General features: G+C 37.8%; 1 protein-coding gene across 1 annotated transcript in view; it reads right to left on the reverse strand.

Annotated features, from left to right (window-relative positions):
• Positions 1-20,657, reverse strand: part of TTN (titin) — a 309,203-nt gene that overhangs the window by 259,696 nt on the left and 28,850 nt on the right. The window contains exons 29-43 of the mRNA XM_065413700.1: positions 20,352-20,624; positions 19,970-20,233; positions 19,612-19,872; positions 18,937-19,197; positions 18,142-18,405; positions 17,784-18,044; positions 17,379-17,639; positions 16,222-16,482; positions 15,986-16,127; positions 15,732-15,897; positions 15,003-15,234; positions 13,901-14,185; positions 13,673-13,798; positions 10,432-10,620; positions 4,964-5,020 (exon numbers count right to left, since the gene is read on the reverse strand). Coding sequence (XP_065269772.1) covers positions 4,964-5,020; positions 10,432-10,620; positions 13,673-13,798; positions 13,901-14,185; positions 15,003-15,234; positions 15,732-15,897; positions 15,986-16,127; positions 16,222-16,482; positions 17,379-17,639; positions 17,784-18,044; positions 18,142-18,405; positions 18,937-19,197; positions 19,612-19,872; positions 19,970-20,233; positions 20,352-20,624 — 3,303 coding nt within the window. The remainder of the gene's footprint in view (positions 1-4,963; positions 5,021-10,431; positions 10,621-13,672; positions 13,799-13,900; positions 14,186-15,002; positions 15,235-15,731; positions 15,898-15,985; positions 16,128-16,221; positions 16,483-17,378; positions 17,640-17,783; positions 18,045-18,141; positions 18,406-18,936; positions 19,198-19,611; positions 19,873-19,969; positions 20,234-20,351; positions 20,625-20,657) is intronic.

The raw sequence follows: 20,657 nt of genomic DNA on the forward strand, positions 1-20,657 counted from the left end.
CAGGTTGTGTACCGAGAGTTCGCTCATGAGCAGGACTCTCTTGCTCGGGCTCTAATTTCTCTGAAAAATGCCCTGCGCCCTTGACTTCCATTTCATTACCGTCACTAAAAGATTTGCTTGGCGTGTTTCCGCTATCAAGATGGGGCAGATCAGTAACACCATTGCTAAAGTTATATTCTTCGGGAACTGTTTTTTTCAAGTACTGCTTCTTCTCAAAAGCAGCATCTTTACCCTTCACACTCTTTACTTCACCATCTGTATCCTGACTTGCAGGAATTTCTATATTACTATATGTAGCCTTCTCGGTATGGCTTTCAATGATCTTTTGATTGAACTTTGATGTAAACTCTGTGGTTGTAATTTCCGTTTTTATTTCGTCTGTTTTATCAGGCTGATCTCTTAGTTCTTCAGAGAGTGGAAGCTGGTTGAGATCTCCAAGAGAAGCGAGTACTTCAGCTTCTTTTATCTTTGACTTCACTTGTTCGCCCACGTTTATTTTCTCTTCTAGTTCACTCGGGAGCTGGAAATCTGGGCTTTCAATTATTGGCTCATCCTCAGTGTGTGGAACCTGGTTTAAATTGCTAACAAAAGCAAATATTTTGGCTTCTATCTTTGACTCTACTTGTTCATTCACTTTTATCATCTCTTCTTTCTCAGTCTGGTGCTGAAAATCTGGGCTTTCCGATATTAACGGTTCTTCAGGTAGTGGAACCTGTCTTAAATCATCAACAGAAGCAGGTACATTAGCTTCTTCTATCTTTGACTTCACTTGTTCACTCACATTTATTTTCTCTTCTTTTAGAATCGAGAGCTGGAAATCTGGGTTTTCAGATATTGATGGTTCTTCAGGGTGTGAAACCTGGCTTAAATCGCCAACAAAAGTGAATGTCTTGGCTTCTTCTATCTTCGACTCTACTTGTTCACTAACATTTACCGTCTCTTCTTTTTCAATCTGCTGCTGGAAGCCTGGGGTTTCAGTTATTGGCTGATCCTCAGTAAGTATAGACTTTCTAACGTCACACATAAATCTCGGGAGTTTGGATTCTGTTTCGTTGGAGGATGTATGTTGTTCCTTTTCCATGAGCTCTACCTGCCTCAGTGTACTGAGGTTATGAAAATATTGACTTGCGGAATACTCTCCATCATTAAACTTGCCAGCAGTATATCCAACTGAGGATGCATAAAGATTGTGCAAAAGTTCCTTTGCAACCTCTTCCTGGATTTGTACTCTCTGACCTAGAACAGTTTCTTCTTCAACATCACTAATTTGTTCTACATGACTATAAAAGCTCTGCACACCAGACTCTACTGTAAGATTGGAAACAGTTTCTATTACTCCTGCTGTGTTCTCAGCAACACATTTGTATGTGCCAGCATCTGACACAGAAACTTCACCAATATGTAACTTGTAACTACCATCCTCTTCCTCCACAAACTGAAACTTCTCAGTAGGAGTTAATATTTTGCCATTTCGAAACCAAGTTACAATCGGTTGAGGTTCACCAGATATTGAGCACTCCAGTACGACAGAATCCCCTTCTCTACAATTAATATATTTTTGTGTTTCTTTCACAATTTTTGGTGGTTCATTTACCACATCAAAGGAAAATTTAAATTTATGTTTTATTGTCTGAGAAACTTGGTCCTGAGGTGATGGTTCAGGTACAAATTCAACAGGATGAACTATTTCCTTCAGTTCTTCATCTTGTTCTGGAGTCGGAGTAGGAGCAATTATTTTGATTTCCACAGGAAATGAAAGCAGGTCTGAGTCAGAAACATAAGGTATGGGCAGGTTACCCTGAGGAACGTAAAGGGTGGCTTTACTTTCACTACTGAAGGCTGGTTGATTTTCTTTCATTTTGTCAAACAGAAAACTAAGTTCTTCTTCCTCTTCTGTGTAATCCTTTAATAGTTCAACTTCATCGGTGGTGAATGGTTCAGCCTCAATCCTCTCTTTAATCTTCACTTTGAGCATGCCTGATGTTGTGGCAGTTCCGTATTCATTAAATATCACGCAGGTGATGGATCCTTCATGCGGAGGGAAAACAGACCGGAAAGTCAAGGTAGACCGGCTCTCTGTCGTGTGAATGGCATAGTCCTGGTTACGTGATATGGGTTTGTCATTGTTATACCAAGTGACAATAGGTTGCGGATGGCCACGGAAATGACAGCCAAATATGCAACTCTCTCCTTCCTTTGCTTCCTGAGATTCAATTTCATGAACAAAAAACGGGGGGGCAGGTTCCAGAAGCTTTAGAATGGGGCTCTCTGACCTGGCAGGCTTTTCCTTTATTTCACAGACTTCTACCAATGCAGACTCTCTGATTTCTGCCGAGTCTTCCAGTACTAACATTGCATTTTCTTCACCCTTTTCTGTTTGGATGCTTTCAAAAGTATCAACAGGCTCATTGATGTTTATTGTGATTGTCTCGGACATCACATTCTCCAATTTCGTAGTTTCGCTTAATCCATCGCAGAGAAGCACATAGATTATAGATTCCGGGCTTTTCTTCTTGGCTGTCATTGCTTGGAACTCCTCCAGCTGTTCTTTTGGCTTGGTATCTATCCTTGAGTCCTGTGGCTCCTTGTGTGTATAACTATGGTCGATGGAGGTAGCTTTGGCAATTGGCTCTGGTTGCTCTAATGGGGGGTCTCCCCGAAACTGCTCTCTCGTTGGTTCTTTCAGTGTTATTAGTGATTTTGTTTGGAATGTTTCCGCCGCGATGCTTCCTCCAGGAAAGTCCCGAGGACTCTGGGAGGGTTTGGAAAGCCCCAGTATTCGTTCCATTCGCAGGTGAAAGTCCTCCGGTATCTTAACAGGCTCTGGTTTAGGAAGGTGCGCGGCACCCTCCTCACCACATGGCATTTTGGGTGAAGAGGTGCATGTATGGATTGGTTTTATTGTCTGGAAGTCAGAGCGTATCGCCTCACTCTCAATGGCCCAATGGACTGGAGGGGTCCCTCGGTCTTTACCATCTCTAAAGTCTCTGGTTCGCACTGATTCAAGGCGTGACTCTGTCTCGGTCTCTGTCTGTGACAAGCTCAGTTTCTTCTTTTCCAGCATGGTTCTTTTGGCCTCCCGCAGTCGTTGCAGCTTAATTTTTATTTCCTCATCAAGCAGAGCATCACTTCCATGATCCTTGTGCCTTGCGGTGCGTTTGCTACCTACCTGTTCTTTATCGTACACGAACTCCTGTCCCCTTAACACGGGGAGTTTTGGAAAGCTTATGGTTCGCACCATCCCCTTTGCAGGGGGCAAGTCTCTTAACATCTTTTCAGTCTCCTGCCTTTTATCGAAAGGAGAGCCAATGCACCGCAGGTAAACCTTCAGCCTACCTTCTTTCCTCTTCTGAACCAGACATTCAATACTCTCATGGGTTCGTTTGGACTTTCTCAGGAAATCTAAATATTTTGCATTTTGCTCCTCTCTCTGCGCAACTAGCAGCGAAGCGGTTGACTCAGCTGAACCCTCACTGTTAATGGCAAACACTTTGTAGCTTCCAGAATCCCTCTCCCGAACATCTCTAACCTCTAGGCTGGAGCTGTGGATATGCATATCACTCTCCATCTTTATTATTCTACGCAGCTCTTTAGGGATAGGCCTATTATTATGAAACCATGTAATTGCGGGGGTTGGACAGGCAATGAGTTTACATTGGAAAACTGCGGGATCCCCCTCTAAAACAGATCTAAACTTCAGCTTTTGAGTGAAAGAAGGTTTAAGAGTCTCAGACCAAGAACTTATAGACGAGGTTCTACTTGCACATCTCTGCACAGACACAAATCCATGGTCTAAGTAGTCTTCAGAATCGGAGAAAGCGTCTCGCATCTCGCTTCGCTTTTCAGGACATCCAGGCTCTTCCCCGAAGAACAGTTCTGTAAGAGAACAACATTACATTACAGCGTACTCTGTTGCTTCTCTCATACATTTGAAAAATGAAAAGAAATGAAATGGCAAGATATTAAATTAAATTGGGGGCATGCTACAGATTTCATCACAAATCCAGAAAAAAAATTCACTCACCATATTTGTTCGAATAAACGCAATGCCTTGCTCTGTTTTAAAGATTCTGACACGAAAATCGTTCGTTGTCTGTTCTTTCTTCAAACTGTGGACATTTCTTCTTGAACAAGCAAAAATGAATTTCAAAATAACATGTTCCTAGGGGTGTATGGTTTTGCTGCCCGAAAAGCTTTGTGTCTTTTGTTGGCAAAGAAGAAAAATCTTACCTGACTTGCAGACAGTAGAATAAACGCCCTTTCTGATCCCTTTGATTATGGTAAAATGTTCAAACAATTGAGAAAAAATATTTTGAAAGATATATAAAAATGTAGCTGTAAGTAATTAGCTAAAATGAAATGAGAAGGCGTTTATTCGAACTAATACAGCCACTAACTTCACAACGTTATGCAAAAAAAGCAAGCAACATGGACCACATATGCTATCTGCAAGCCAGTGTAAGAAATGTATAGTGACGAATTAATGTATGTACATGAGGTGCGAGGATACAATGGGAATGTGTAGCTTTCACATGTCCTAAGTAACATTCATTTTCTATTATACTCCATCCTTTGAATGATTGTTAGGTTGCTTACTTGTTTTAAAATCATGTCATTAAGATTTTTATACCTTCGTTTTGATTTAAACCATCCCATGCACTAACAAGAGAGTTTAACAAATAAAAGCTTAAGCAGTAAACAGCTGCATAGCATGAAGTAGAAGTTAAAAGTACAGCTGCATAATTATAAATGTAAAGTTTTAAACTGATTTTAAAACTTAATCTTGTAATGTGGGTAACCCTTAGCATATTAAAACAAAACATGCAGCATATTCAAATATGCTCCAAAGTGTATTTTACTTTTCCTGTCATACGCTGTATGTAAGCAAATAAAAGTTTCTAACGATTTACTAATTTTTTATGCTAAATCAGTGCTTCAGAGTAACATCCATTTGTGACTGTACCTTTCACTTCCATTTCAATCTGTTTTTCTATCTTCTCTTGAATAACTTTTTCTGGAGCTAGAATAAAATAGAGATTATTGTGATCAATTAACGCATCAATTAATGGGTTGTGAGGTTGAAACTATGAATATCTGTTGCAATGATACAAAAAATCCACACACACATACATGAGTACATGCCAAAACAACTCAAACACCTGATAAATTTGACGAAACAGTGATCAGATGCTTCAAAACATATTTGTATTGTATACTTGTCTACAACTTTTATGATTTTTGCCTGTAATTTACCATGCCTTTAACATGCCTTAAAGACCAGGAGGCAAACATTCAACAATCCACAGATAAGTGACATTTTTCTTTCTTTACTGTTTCCCATGGGCTGAATGTACTTGAATGCAATGATGGTATGCAAGAGGAATTTATGTTTGGAAAGAACATGCAGTTGCCAACCTGTCACTCTCAGATGAGTGCTGCACTCGGCTTGTCCTGCAGAGTTAACTATTCTGCACTTGTATATACCCCTCTGATTCTGAACAACTTTCAGTAATTTAAAACTGCACAGTGGCCCATCGTGTTTTAAGGAACATAATGCAGACTCCTCAACTATTAGCTGATTGTACAGCCAAATCACACAAGGAGTAGGCACACCCTTTATTACACAAAAGAGTGACACATCATCTCCTTCTTTTACAATAGTTTCTGGGAGCAGAGTTTCAAGAAATACTGGTACTTTGGCACCAGTTTCTATGATCTCTTCGCATGGCACGACATCAGGGTAGTAGTCTCCGTTCCTTTGTTTTTCAGTTCCTTGTGATCTTTGAGCTGAAGTGATTAACATGCTTGATGTTTCCTTTGAAGACTCTTCCTTAACTTCGGAGGTTGTTTGAATCTGAGACTCTTTGACTGTTTTAGTGCTTTTAGTATCTGAGTCAAGCGTAATTTTTGTTACTGCTTTGGCGTGTGCTTCTTTAGCTAGGTAAGAATAAAGTTAGGAAAAGCATTAGATTAGATGGTTGGCAGGAATAAAACACCCTTATACTTAGAGAAATAAAAATAAAGGGTTTAGTATGGAAAAGAAATGTTCAGCATGTTAGTGCTCAAACTAAAAATAAACTATGAAATATATGAGTTATGACACATTTAAGGGCTCTATTCATGCTAGGCTAAAGGAAGGTCCCAATTAAGTCAGTAGGATGTTTACCATTGAGTTAAGAGTAACTACGACTTGGTCTGTAATGAGTAACACAAGCAAGCACATCTTTAATTTTAATTAGGGTTGTCAAACTAATACAAATAATCACAATTAATCGCAAGATTAAAAAATAGTTGTGATTAATCACAGTTTTAATCGCACTGCTAAACAATAGAATACCAATTTAAATTTATTGTAAATATTTTGGATGTTTTTTTACATTTTCAAATATATTGATTTCAATTGCAACACAGAATACAAAGAGTACAGTGCTCACTTTATATTATTTGATTACAAATATTTGCACTGTAAAAAGATAATCTACAAATCAAGCATGAAAGGGCATATGAATGTTTAGCATATCTGGCACAAATACCTTGCAACACCGTCTATAAACATTGCCATGAAAACACCTATTCTCACTTTCAGGTGACATTGTAAATAAGAAGTGGGCATTATCTCCCGTAAATGTAAACTCACTGTCTTAGTGATTGGCTGAACAAGAAGTAGGACTGAGTGGACTTGTAGACTCTAGAGTTTTACATTGTTTTGTTTTTAGTGCAGTTATATGAAAAAAAATAATTCTACATTTGTAAGTTGCACTTTCACAATAAAGAGATTGCACTACACTACTTGTATGAGGTGAATTGAAAAATACTATTAATTTTGTTTCTTTTTCACAGTGCAAATATTGGTAATAAAAATAATAATATAAAGTGAACACTGTACACTTTGTATTCTGTGTTGTAATTGAAATCAATATATTTGAAAATGTAGAAAAACATCAAAAATATTTATAATAAATAATAGAATACAAATTTAAATTTAACAGTGCAATTGAAACTGTGATTGATCGTGACTTTTTAAATCTAGTTAATTTATTTTTGCATTAATTGCTTGTGATTGACAGCCCTAATTTAAATCAAAGGTATTTCCTTTGAATGTTGAAGGTAACTGCAGAAGATCATGTAGAGACAACACTTTACGTAGATTGACAGGAAAGAAAGGACTTAACTGGTGTGTAAGAGCCAGATAAATGGTGCATGGCAAATGACTTAATGTTCATGCTGCTGTTGCTCCTGCGTCATCTGAGTTCATAAAAGCAGCTATCACATTATCTAAGGTGAGCAGTGCCAAAGGAACAAGAGGCCCGTTCTGGGTCTACAGGAGTCAAGGAAATCAATGTCTATACTCCAAAGATGTTATTACATGTGCAGAAACTGCTGATATTTTAATGCACTGGAGTAATGGCAAGGGGGAAAGGAATCCTACAAGTAAAAAACAACCCACAGGTGTGGAGGAAGACTGTGTAGGTCATTAATATAGTCTTGGGAAAGAGAGGCTCCTAAATCCAGTAGACAAGTGAGGAATTTATAGCACTGAACACAATGAAGAGACATGTTCAGGAATAAAAAACAGACCTGTATTTAGGGTGTTTGAAGAAAACATGCAAATAAACTGCTTAAAATATTAACCCTTGCAAATATGTAGCACCTTCTGTGCCACTCAAGATGTGCAAACTAAAATGGCCTAGAGTCTGGGTTAATTTGCTCATCTAACGTTCCCCCCTTTCCTTTATTTAAAAAGGAATTTATCTCTCAAATTCCAACTTCAGAAATCTGCATAAGTTGCAAAATTAAATTGGTTCCTTCTGTCCTGTTCTTTGTTTTGTTCCAGGTGGACTCTTCCCACCAAGTCAATGTCTCACTGCATATCAGTGGCTTAAATTGATAAATTGATGAGTAGAAATTCCATTTGGCTGCAACTTGCTGAGAACAGCCATGATGCACTTCTCAAGCAAGCTATAAAACTCTCTGCCTGGTGCTGCAAAAGACATTTATGAATAGAGTCCTAAATGTGAAAAAGAACTTAAAATACAGCTTTCTAAATTAAATACTAGTGTTAGGAAATGTGAGTGAGCTATTCGCAGAGATGATTAGGTTGAAATGAGATAAGTCATAATGTTAAAAATCAAATATCCACCTTCTACTGTTAGTACAGCAGCGGTTGTCGTCTCTCCATGATCATTATGCACAGTGCATCTGTACAGTCCTTGATCTAACAGTTGGACATTTATAATTGTGAGTAATAGGACAGTTCCATTTTGTGATAGCTTCACTCGTTTGGACTCTTTTATCCTTTCACCTTCATGGGTCCACAGAACCTCTAAAAAGTTTTCGCTTTCTAAAGCACAAATGAACTGCGCGGTATCGCCAAATTTCACAGTTTGGTCACGGAGTTTCAGGAGAATATCTGGGGAAGCCTCTCTCATTTCCTGAACAGCAGCAGCGGATACTTTCATTGTGCTTTGTGATGTTTGTGAAAGGACTGTTGTATGAAAGGTTTCTGTTTCTTTCACTGATGTAGCTTTCATGGTTAAACTTTCTGATAGAGTTTCCAAAACCTGCACACCCAGTTGGTACGATGGTTCTTGCACTGTTTTAATTTCTTTTTTATAAGCCTGTGTCTCCTTCTTTGCGAAAGGGGAAGCAACATGAACTTCTGATATTGCCTGTGACTGGATAGACTCTTTTACATCTTTCCCAGAACTTTGCCTATCTATGGCTTGCACTGTGTAATCAAGTAACAAAAAAATAACAAGATTAACAACTAACGTACTTTAATGGGCCAACATAAGAACAAAATAAAATGGTATGGATAATGAGTATGAAAGATATCTTCATGGGAAAACTCAGCATGCCAGATGCATTATGCTCTTGACACAAAAGAAAATTCATTCACGTAGATGAATGGAAAATGACTTGTACTCATGCAGTTGATACACAGCTGATGTTCGTCTCTTCTTTTCACTGAAGCTGTCCATTCCAATATCAAATAATCTGTTATGATACTCTTTAAGGATGTATTTTCTGCTAGCTTTTACAGCCCAGTGTAGAGCATATGAGACAATGGTGTGACTATCACCAGCTCTCTGGTTTAAAGTGTGTACTTGCGTAGTTTAATAAAAGGTCTATATTTTCTATATATAGGACACAGTTTTGTGAGATTTTAAATTATATGACATTTTAAAAGTAGAGGAAATGACAGTGGTTTGTTGGTTACAGCTAATACTACCAACATTAGTGAACTAGCTGCTAACTAAAAGGTGTGAAAAGAGGAAAGGAGGTAATTAGTAACAGTGGTATACAACAAACTGAATCCCTTTGAACAAAAATGGGGCTTTACCTTCGGCAGTCACTGTAAGTGTAGCTGTGCAAGTTGCTTCTCCAGCACTATTTCCTGCTTTGCAAGAGTATTGGCCAGCGTGCTCTAAAAAAGCATCTACTATTATCAGCATAGCTGTGCCTGTAGACTCATCAAAATGGAAAACTATATCTTTTGTTGGCAACATTGGCTGTTGGTTATGAAACCATTGGATTTCTGGTTTTGGCATGCCAGAGACCCTGGCTTGAAATCTGACTGATTCCCCGCTGCATACCCTGCAGCTTGAAATAGGCTGGATAAAGGTGGGCCTTTGGCCAACAGGCTCCTTCTTAAGTGAAACTGATGAAGAAACATGCCATTGGGACTTTGATGTAACTTCTTCAACCTTTTTAAATCCTGAAAAGAAGCATGTCAACTTTTAATTTCTTACCCTACGCTACAATCAAAGTTCTCTCTCTCGTAATTTTTTTTTCTTTTTGGCCTGGCAATTTTACAATATGAATCACTAATTCCATAGTTTACAAATTATGTTGCAAAAATAAAAATAAATATATTTCTGGTTAAATAACACTAAGAACCACAAGATTAAAATAACAAACCCTCTAGACCATTTTCTGTTCTGAAATTTGTGATCAATATTTTCAGAATGCATAATAGTGCAAATTTATTTTCTCATTTGCAAAAATCTGGGGCACGCCCTTGTTTAAGATTTTCTAATGTTTCTTAAATGAAAACATTTTATCAATACCAAAACTCTTTAGAGATCTTTACAAGGCAAAGGCTTGTTAACGGAATAAAAATCTGTTTAATAGACTTAGGTTAGGGACAAGGATTCTACCTTGTTTGAGGCATGCTGGATGCTGCTAATGAAAAGAATTGAAAGGTGAAGTGCATGGAATGTTGAAAAACTGTGAAACAAACTTTACTGTGCATGACCTATGTCTTGGAGATGCAAGTGGATGTTGTGGACATTGCAAGATGATACTGATTAATTGAATTAAAAGACATGACATGACATGACAGTGACTCACATATATTTATTAATGAATATTAGTATGGGCACACAACCTATTTTAAAACATTATTTCTTTTTTAATTGCACATTGTACCTTCCAACTTCAAGTTAGCAGTACTTGTCACTTGGCCTATAGAATTACTAGCAACAAATGTATAAATTCCTTCATCTTCTGGATAGGCTTCTGAAATCTCCAGCTGGCAAGTGTCTTCAAAATGAGTCATTCTAAAGAAACGGGATGGCTTGATCTCCTTATCTTTACAATACCAAGAGATTTTCAGATCTGATCAAGTAAAATAAAAAAAGAAATGTAAGATTAAGATACAATGTCTGTAGGTAAATACTTTAAAAATACACAAAGTAGAAATCACTTATATCACAGCTTTTTGAAGTTGAATATATAATGTACAATAAGACTAGTTTAAAGACATGTAGCTTATTGGTTATTTTATATTTCCGGCTTGGTAGTATGTAGGAGGGAAAACTTATTTTGTTACTCCTACATTCAGTGATTAACTGGAAATCTCGCTCTCTCTTTCTCATTCTTGATATCTTTGAAATAGCAGAGGCAGAGTAGGCTTTCAATATTGTCAGTGAGCATGAAAAATGAAAGATCCCAGCGACTATAACTTGGCATCATATTTTAAGTAGAAATCTCCATTGAGAATTCATCTGGGAGGGTAGGTGAAGAAATATGGAAGGATCAGCTCAGATGCGGGAGCTCAGCTGATGGCTGTAGGAGCATGAGGGAGAGCAGAGGTGCTGTACATGGGAGGAGGGTAGCATGGAGTCTGTGCCTGGGAGCCAGGCAAAGAGGTCTGGTGGCTGCTGGAGGTGACTGAGAAGGGGAGGAGTTGGATACTGGCATAGGGAAGGAGCAGAGGAAGTTGTAGGGAGTCCATTTCCCTTTCATTTCCAAGCATGCTCCATTTTGCAGAATATGATGCATGCTAAGACACATGAATATAGGTGGCTCTTTAGGGCTGCACCAACAGTATCCCAGATAATTTCCCTGTATTTTGTTTTTTTAAAAAGTGCTGCAGCTATTAATTATTATTATTACTGGAGAACTGATTTTATTTTATATTTATCTTAAATCTCAAATTCTCATTTAAAACTGATCATCTAGTAGGCTACAAAATGACTGAGCTGATCCCAACAATTCAAACAAATTACAATAGTAATCTGTTCTCTGAGGAGGGGAGTGCATGGCTTATTTTTCTATCTGAGTTCTGAGAAACCTCCAGTTTTTCATATCCCTAATCCTCTAGACCTTAGGGCCAGATCCTCAGCTGGTGGAAATCATCGTAGCTGAGGATCTATTTTAGTTGTACTGGCCTGTGTGAAGCTTTTTAATGTCAGTCCTTAACTGACAAGAAAGGTCACCGTTGAGTCCAGAGAGATACCTTCTTGTCTAATGCATGAAGCCTGCTGTTTTTCCCAGATCTTATAAACCTTGCCAGTTTGGGGAAGAAGAGGCCAGCACCAGTCATCAAACCTGGCAGTGAACTACATCACTAACCACACTGATCTGGCATATACGAAGTATTTTAATTGTTTTTGCTGCTGTCATTGTAATAAAGATACAATGTTTTCAGGAAACAGTATGTAGTGTACACAATTTGAAAATATATTTTCAATGCTAGTATATTAGCTAAGCTAATATAAAATATTTTCATGCTGTATTTGAGAAATATCCAAATTCATTCATATACAATACAAAAAGAACGAGAACTGCAAGGACAACTCCCCATGTGCTGTGCTGCAAATGTACCTCTCAGTCATCAACATGCACATAAAGATAGTATATACACACCCACGCACACACACCCACACACAATTGTGGCATACTTTGCGTAGCTGTAATTAAGATGTCAGTTCCAGTATAAACTCCCATGTGTATTTTCTGAGTCTTACCACAATTTTTATCATGGAAGCAGATTTGTTTTCTAATCTTTTTCCAACTCAAGAATTGCACTTTTAAGTGACAGGAATGCAAAAAGAGTAGATGCTACTCATTTCATGCACATTTTTGCATTTCTGTAACTCAAAAATGATTTAAATCTGGACTTTGGTCCAGGGGTTCTCAACCTTTTTCTTTCTGAGCCCCCCCCATGCTATAAAAACTCCACGGCCCACCAGTGCTACAATAACTGGTTTTCTGCATATAAAAGCCAGGGGCAACATTTGGGTGTAGCAAGCAGGGCAGTTGTGTGGGGCCCCATGCCACAGGGGTCCCTGCAAAGCTAAGTGGCTCAGGCTTCTGCTTCAGCCCCAGGTGGCAGGGCTGGGAGCCTCGTGCTTGACCCCTACCCAGTGGGGCTTCAGCTTTGTGCCCTGGGCCCCAGCAAGTCTAACACTTCTGTGCTTGGCGGCTCCCTGAAACCTGCTTACGGCCCCCCAAAAGGCCCTGGACCCCTGCTTGAGAACTACTGCTATAATCTACTGTAAACTCTTTGGGACAGGGACTGAATCTTATACTGTTTTATGCTAGGCACTAGGTATCTCTACAGTAATATGTGAATGTTTTATTATTATTATTAATAGTTCCCAAGACTATGTGAGGTAAAAATAATAATAATAATACTGCAGTTTAATTTAACAAACTAGCTACTACGGTGTCATGGGCAAAAATGTTAGTTATAAGATGGTATTTATTTAATTAAAACATGGTAAATTTATATAAGGAAAGTCTATTTTGAATAAGTGTAAATTAAAAAAAACCTCTGATGCTGGGATAAAACAAAAATGCTAATTTTCATATAATATTTTTAGTTTAATGTTTCCATGAATGGTACTGAAAATGGTACATCCTGGGGATATTAAGGGTTTCAGGGTGAAAGTCAGGGCAGATTTTTGACCTGTATCTTTTTAAAATGGTGTGTCAGTAGGTGGCACCAGAAGGTTTGCTCATTGTTCATGCTCATTTATAGGACAATGCTTTCCTCAGCATTGCAGTTAGGGCTTCAAAGCTCTGCCATATCACTGCACTGACAGTTTTAAATGTCATGTAGCAGTCAGTACTCTGAAAAGCATTACAAAGGTTCACATCTGATTAAAAATGTCAGAACTACTGAGCCCATGACCACCCATTAAAACACTGCTTAGCTTTAGGGGACTCTTAAATTTCATGTCTGCTGGCAGATATGAGATAGTTTTTTAAATTGCTAGCTGCCAGTCAATTATACAGCCAACACTGTACTTCGTACATATATCTGATAGTTACACAATCCTCATAAAGGCAGATTTCAGCTCATATGCTATTAGATTTGCTTTGAGTATCAGCTGAACAATTCTGATATAACAAAAATTGTATACGATTTCATTAAACTAACCTGTCCCTGTAACTCTGCACTGAAAACGAGCAGATTGTCCCTCAGAAGTAACAACATCTCGAAGTGGTGTTATAAGAGTAGGTGGATAAACTGGCACTTCTAGATCAGGAGAAACAACTTCCGGGACTAAAGGAAGAGACCAAAAGTTTAGACCGCATGGAAGAGCACACATCACAAAATATTGACAATACCATTTCAAATACACTTTAAGGAACTTGGGAAACTTACCTTCCACTGAAAGTGAAGCTGAAGTAGTGGCAGCTCCATAGTCATTCTTTGCTTCACATGTGTAAACTGCTGCATCTTCAGGGAAAGTCTCAATCAACAATAGAGTGTATTCTTGTGCGTCATGAAGAAACTTGCATTTAAAGCCTGCAGAAAGCTGCTGCTCATCTTTATACCAGGAAATTTTGGGCTGGGGTCTACCTGATATTATAGCACAAAAGCGGGCAGGTTTACCAGATTCCACGGTGGTGGGCTGAAGCTCCTGAATAATATGGGGTGGCTCTGGAGCTGCAGATTAAAAAAAAAAAGGGATCTAAATATGTGTTGCTTATTGAAATTATTAAAAATTTAGTAAGATCTCTTACTCTGCCAAACAAAAATACTATTGTCAAGTGGTCAGAATCCACAATCCTTATTCATGCAAAGTTCCCAGTGACTGAGGATCCAGTTTAGTATTTCTCACACAACAAAGTCTTCCCTTCACTTGACTGGGGGATTTTCTTGGTCAAGGAATACTGAACTGGGACTGGAATAAAGGCGAGTCAAGAAAAAATGTTTTAAAACAAATAGCTGTTTTAGTGTATAAGATTTTTTGAAAGATGAAATTGTAAAAAACATCTCTGAAAACTGTTAGGTTGATCCTTCCAATACTAAATATTTGGGATATCACAGTTAAGGGACTACTGCTTTATTTACTTTACTTGGAAGTAAGAGGATTTACTGGCTTAGGTAGATGCAGAGATAAAAAGTGCTATAACATTTTAATCAGTTATCCATTTCAATGGAAAGAGTGGACAAGAAGCAGTGATGTAGCACAAGCAGCCCCAACTGTTCCAGGGGTCTCTCTCTGAAGTTATCCCAAGTTTACAGTATTATAACGTCAACAAGTTTTCACAGAGATACAGAAAACACAGGATAGGAAATGCAATGATGAGCAAAATGAATGTCCATGCATACTATTAGAGACACAAAGTGGGTGAAGTAACATTTTTGTCTCTGTCTCACCAACAGAATTTGGTCCAATAAAAGATATTACCTCACCTACCTTCTCTCTCTAATATTCTGGGACCAAACATGGCTACAACAATATTGCAAACATACATACCATTAACATAGAGAATAATAGAGCTTCTGTTTCTTCCTGCTACAAAGGTGTATTCCCCAGCATCTCTGTATCTTGTTTCAGTGATGCTCATCTGGTGGATTCGTCTTTCCACAACATATCGATATCTTTCCTCAATCTGGAAATTGATCTCAATGCCATCCTTATACCAGCGAGCATCAACATCATCTTCGTTGACTTCAAATTCAACTACAGCTCGTTGTCTTTCAATGACCTTTTATCAAGTAGGATAAATATTACAAATAGCACCTGCTTTTACAGCTGCCCTCCTGCTTCACTAAACCTTAAGGGGGAAAACTCAGGAGGCTCTGAATTCTGTCTCTGTAGCAGGACACAGGATGTCCTACTACTTAGTGCACCAACTCAAAGTAACTATATAGGCCTGAGAGCTGCAGATGTGCTCTCCTTCTCCCACTTATTAATGTCTTATTTGGATCAATGAGAAGAAAGTTACCTATCTGGTGAGAAGTAGGTGTCTTTAGAATCCCTAAGGCCTATACCATGGTAATGGGGATGGCCCATCAGAACATGGTGGGAGGCTCCAACTGCACGACTATTGCTGTTTTTGTTGTGGGGGGGAGGGGGCGATTATCTCAAATAGTTTAGGTACGCTCTTACCCCGGCTCAATATATCCCACTCATTAGCTATTCTCCTTCAAATGATAAAACAACAGAACTATCAAGAATTTATTCCCTTTGTATATACTGTACCTGAACATCTTTATGCACACTTCTGATACGAATATCACGACCTTCCACAACTAAGTTAGCACTGGACATGTTTCCTCCTGCTACTACAGTGTACTGTCCAGCATCAGACATCTTTGTGGAAGGAATGAGGAGGCGATGGACAAATCTCTCCCTCTGAACTTTCACTCTAAAGACAACAGAAAGACAATGAACAGAGCTATTTTTCTGAAAAAATATAAGGAATACTAGGGTCTTGTTCTGGAGAAAAAGATTACCTGTCACCAAGCTGGAGTTCCTGGCCATCCTTCATCCACTGCACTGAAATGTCAGGTTCTGAGATTTCACATTCAAAAATGGCTCGTTTCTTCTCTACAACCTTGATGTCTTTAATGTGCTTCCTAAATTCAATGTGTCGAGCTAGGGAAATACCATGGATATACGATGAGTGCTGTAAACATATATCAGGAGGGCCATTACATTCCTTAAATATACAGACTATGAAAACAAATACCTTCCACATATAAAGTGGCTGATGAAACAGCTTTCCCAGCAACAAAACTGTATTCTGCAGCATCACCAAAGTGGACATTCCTTATGGCAAGAGAATGTGTAAGCTTTTTAGTTCTTATCTGGCACCTGTCAGTTGATTTTATCTCCACCCCATTCTTTAACCACTTGTATGTGATGCCTTCGTAGTTGACAGTTACTTCAAATGTTATTGTATCTTTCTCTTCAGCATTGATGTCTTTCAGCATGGATGTAATCAAGATAGCTAAAAGAAAAGAAATAGCCATATGATTTAAGAATGTGTCTTAACAGGAACCTGAATTGCTTCACAATTCTTTAATCAGATTGCATTAAGACTAAGGTCCTTCCCTCATTGGTTTTGCAAAATATTATAAAAGAAGCCATTACTTGAAAACTGGGCTTCTTGCATTTAGCACAAAAATTACCAAAAAGAGAGTGTCCTTTTCAGCATTTTATTTGGAACTTACTACTCTTTAATAAGTGTATTTGTTTTTTATCACATATTGTTGTGAAATCAGTAAGGAAAAATATAAAACCAATGGAAAGCTCATAGATACAAAGTGACCTGAATAATCTTATTTTCTGGAACAAAAAAAAAAAGTTTTAAACTCAAAAAACAAACAAACGCCAAAAACAAACCATATCACTCTGTAGTTGTATAGGGCCTTTCATTCAAGGATCTCAAAATAATTTAGAAAAGGGAATATTCCCATTTTATAGATGGTGAAACTGAGGCACAGAGCAGCTAAATGACTTGTGCAATGTCAAAGTGACATTCTGTGTCAGAGTCAGAGTCAAGATTTGAGAATCGAATCTAGGAATAACATTTTAAATGATTTAGGAGCCTAAGTCCCATTTTCAAAATGTGATCTAGCCACTTAGAAGCCTAAGCCTTAATAAAAGTCAAAGGGACTTTGAGCTCATAAGTGCCTAAATCTCTTTTGAAAATGGGATTTAGGCTCCTTAGGTACTTCTTTTGAGAATTTTACCCCATGTCTCCTGATTCCCATATTCCCGCTCTAACCAGTAGATGGGGTATGTTTCAGTTTATATTGAACACAAAGAAGCTTTAATCATATATTAATATCATAACTATTTTGGTAATAGAAAACACTTTGGTTAATTTTTATTTTCACTTACGGTTCACTGTCAGAGTTGCACTGACTCTGTCATTCCCACAGACAAATGTATATTCTGCAGAATCTTCACTGCTTGTGTTAATGATATTGAGCTGATGGAGTTTCCCCTGAACCACTATTTTAAACTTTTGACTCATTTCAATTTCCACACCATTTTTTAGCCATACAGCAGGTACATTGAAATGAGATACTTCACACTGAAAGGAGGCAGTTTTGGTCTCAGGAACCTCAATATTTTTCATGGTCTTTGTAATATGTATGGCTATGAAAAAACAAGAGAATGAAAAAAAATCAGATAGTATTGTCTTTTAAATTCTGTTTATAAAATTGGAAATGCAAAGAGTAACAGTCATCCTGTGTAAGGACTAATTATAATACATGAGCTAGTGTGGCATGAAATACTTACTTTCCACAAACAGCTTTGCTTTGCACTCCAGTTGTCCTACTACAGCTGTGTATTCTCCAGCATCAGAGGGAGATATATTCTGCAACATCAGCTTGTGAACTTTCCTTTGAGAGATCATACTGTACTTGTCACTTGACTTAATCTCAACATTTTTGTGGAACCATTTGATCGGTATGGTATCATGGGAAACACTCAATTCAAAGGAAACAGTGGCATTTTCCAAAGCAGTCACATCCTTTGGCTTTTTGATTATCTTAACAGCTTAAGGAAGAGAATTACAACAGTTTATTCATACTTGTGATTTAAATTTTAAACCAGTCATTAGACTAATTGCTGAAATGATCACAAATTGACTTACTTTCAACGTGGAGTCTGGCACTGGCACCTAACCTTCCAAGCTTAAAATTGTAAATGGACTCATCAGTGATAACACAATTTTTCACTTGCAGTGTGTAAACAGTTCCCTTCACTGTAATCTCATATTTGTCATCTGATTTAAGTTCAATGCCGTTTTTGATCCACTGAACTCCTTTAACATCAGGATGGGTAAGTTCCACAGAAAAAACTGCATCTTGTGTTTCTGTTACAGTTAGGTTCTTTAGTGTCTTCTTTATTTTAACAGCTAGAAAAACAATTACCAATAAAGCTGAAAAAGCAAACTGAAACTCAAAGAAAGTTAAATATTGTCATTTTACAAAAGATGTTATGATCCACTTTTATTTTAAGATCCAAAGACATACACTTTATACACATATCATGGTCACCAACCCCCCCCCCACCAGACACACAAAAAACCCCAAAACAAAACAGCATTTCCCAGCAGCTATCAGTATCTAAGATTAACATAGTTTTTCTGTATTTAAAATGCTACTACACAATTGGCAAATGTTGACTTTTTAATGGTTTACAGCATACACTGAATATGTTTTTATCAAAATATTATGTTAAATTCTAACATGGAATATCCAAAAATTGTATCCATTTATTGCCTCAAACATCATGCATTTTAAATACAAAAGACAGTTGCTAAGAATGATGATATATATCATACTTAGTTTTATTTTGTGTCTTAGGACCTGAGCCAAAGGACATTGACCTCAATGTTCTTTGAATCAAGCCCTTAAAAGTATCAAATCAGGATAGAATTACTGACCTTCAACCTTCAATTTGGCAGATGTTTTTGAGGATGCCACTTTGTAGGTATATTCACCCATATCATCTAGCTTGGTGACTGGAATATTAAGTCTCCTCTTTAAACCATCTGATTCGCTTCGGAGGTGATCGGTCATAGATAATGGTTTACCATCCTTCAACCACTGGCCATCAGAATCAGGATTTGCCACCTCACATTCAAAAACAGCTTCTTGGGATTCAGCCACTGTTAGATCAGTGAGAGGCTTTGCAATGGCACCACCTGTTGGGAAGCAAAAGCATGAGTTATTTGTTCAGTGTTTCAGCTGTCTCATTAGATTATTTTTTCCCCTATACTGAAATGCAGCTTTGCTGAAATCCACTGGCTACACAGATTCTGAGGACAACATACTGCCTTCATTTGTGCATCATTCTACATTATGGCCCCAATTTATCAAAGCATTTAAACACCCACCTAAAAGTTGCTGAATCAAAGCCGAGAAGAGAACAGAAAAAATAAGATAGAGAAGGAGAGACAAACCTCAGGAAAAAGAAGAGAAAAGAAAAAAGAGTGGAGAAAGGTATAGCAAGAGCAAAATTGCCAGGTGCTGTTTCAAAATATGTAAATTGCTTATTACATTGGGCACATTTTTTTAAAATCAAAGTGAGACACTTTTTGGGATTTAAGCCTACTAACCTGCTACTACAAGCTTCCCAGATGTTTTCTTTTCTCCAGCGTAAAATGTGTATTCACCTTCATCATCTTTCATCATGTTGACCACTGTCAATTTATATATTTTGCCTCGTGCTTCGATTTTGTATTTAGGACTAGGCTTGAGCTCTTGGTCTTTGAAGTGCCATAAAACATCAATACCTGCATGAGATAGCTCAACTTCAAAGGATACATTCTGAGTTTCAGTGCATGTGATGTCATGAAGGCCTCTAATAATCTGAATTTCTGTAAAACAAGTTCATTAGAAATATTAGTCACAACCACTTTGTTATATTAGCAAGCAATATTTTAGGAACTACTGTGCATCTTAATGAATACCTACTTTCTACTGTAAGATTGCAACTGGTTTCAACTTTGCCAACCATCAATTTGTATTGTCCTTCATCTGATGCATAGGTCCTGGTAAGCACTAGCCTTTGTTTAGTGCCTTTGCAGACAGCTTGTATACGGTCATCAGGCTTTATCTGTTGATCGTTTAGGTACCATTTGGATGAAGACACATCAGGGACTGAAACTTTGCATTCAAAGACAGCTTTTGTTCCTTCAATAGTGTGAACATCTTTTAGTGGAACCACTATGTCTACACCTGGCAAGTCACAAAAATATTAATGTAAACCCTCCCTTAAATTAACAAGAAATAAAGCAAACAAATGACCACCCATGCCTTTGAAAAAACGTTGGACTGGCTAACAATAGTCACTTACTATAAACAGAGACTCGTCCAGTGGTTGAAAGAAAAAGATTGGGAATATTAAAGGAGTAATTTCCACTATCTTCCTTTGTTACATCTTCAACTAACAACATATGTGACTGCTTGTCCAGCACAACGTGCACACGGTCATTTGGCTGAATTTCAATACCATCCTTCATCCAGACACCTTCAACATTTTCTAGGGAGACTTTAACTTCAAGTTGCACAATATCACCCTCACAGACTTTCTGATCAGTAAGTCCTTGAAGAATAGTCACAGGACGAGCTATGAAATATGAAAGAAAAATAAATTAATCCT

Source organism: Emys orbicularis, chromosome 11, assembly GCF_028017835.1.
Source record: "Emys orbicularis isolate rEmyOrb1 chromosome 11, rEmyOrb1.hap1, whole genome shotgun sequence".
Lineage (NCBI taxonomy): Eukaryota > Metazoa > Chordata > Testudines > Emydidae > Emys > Emys orbicularis.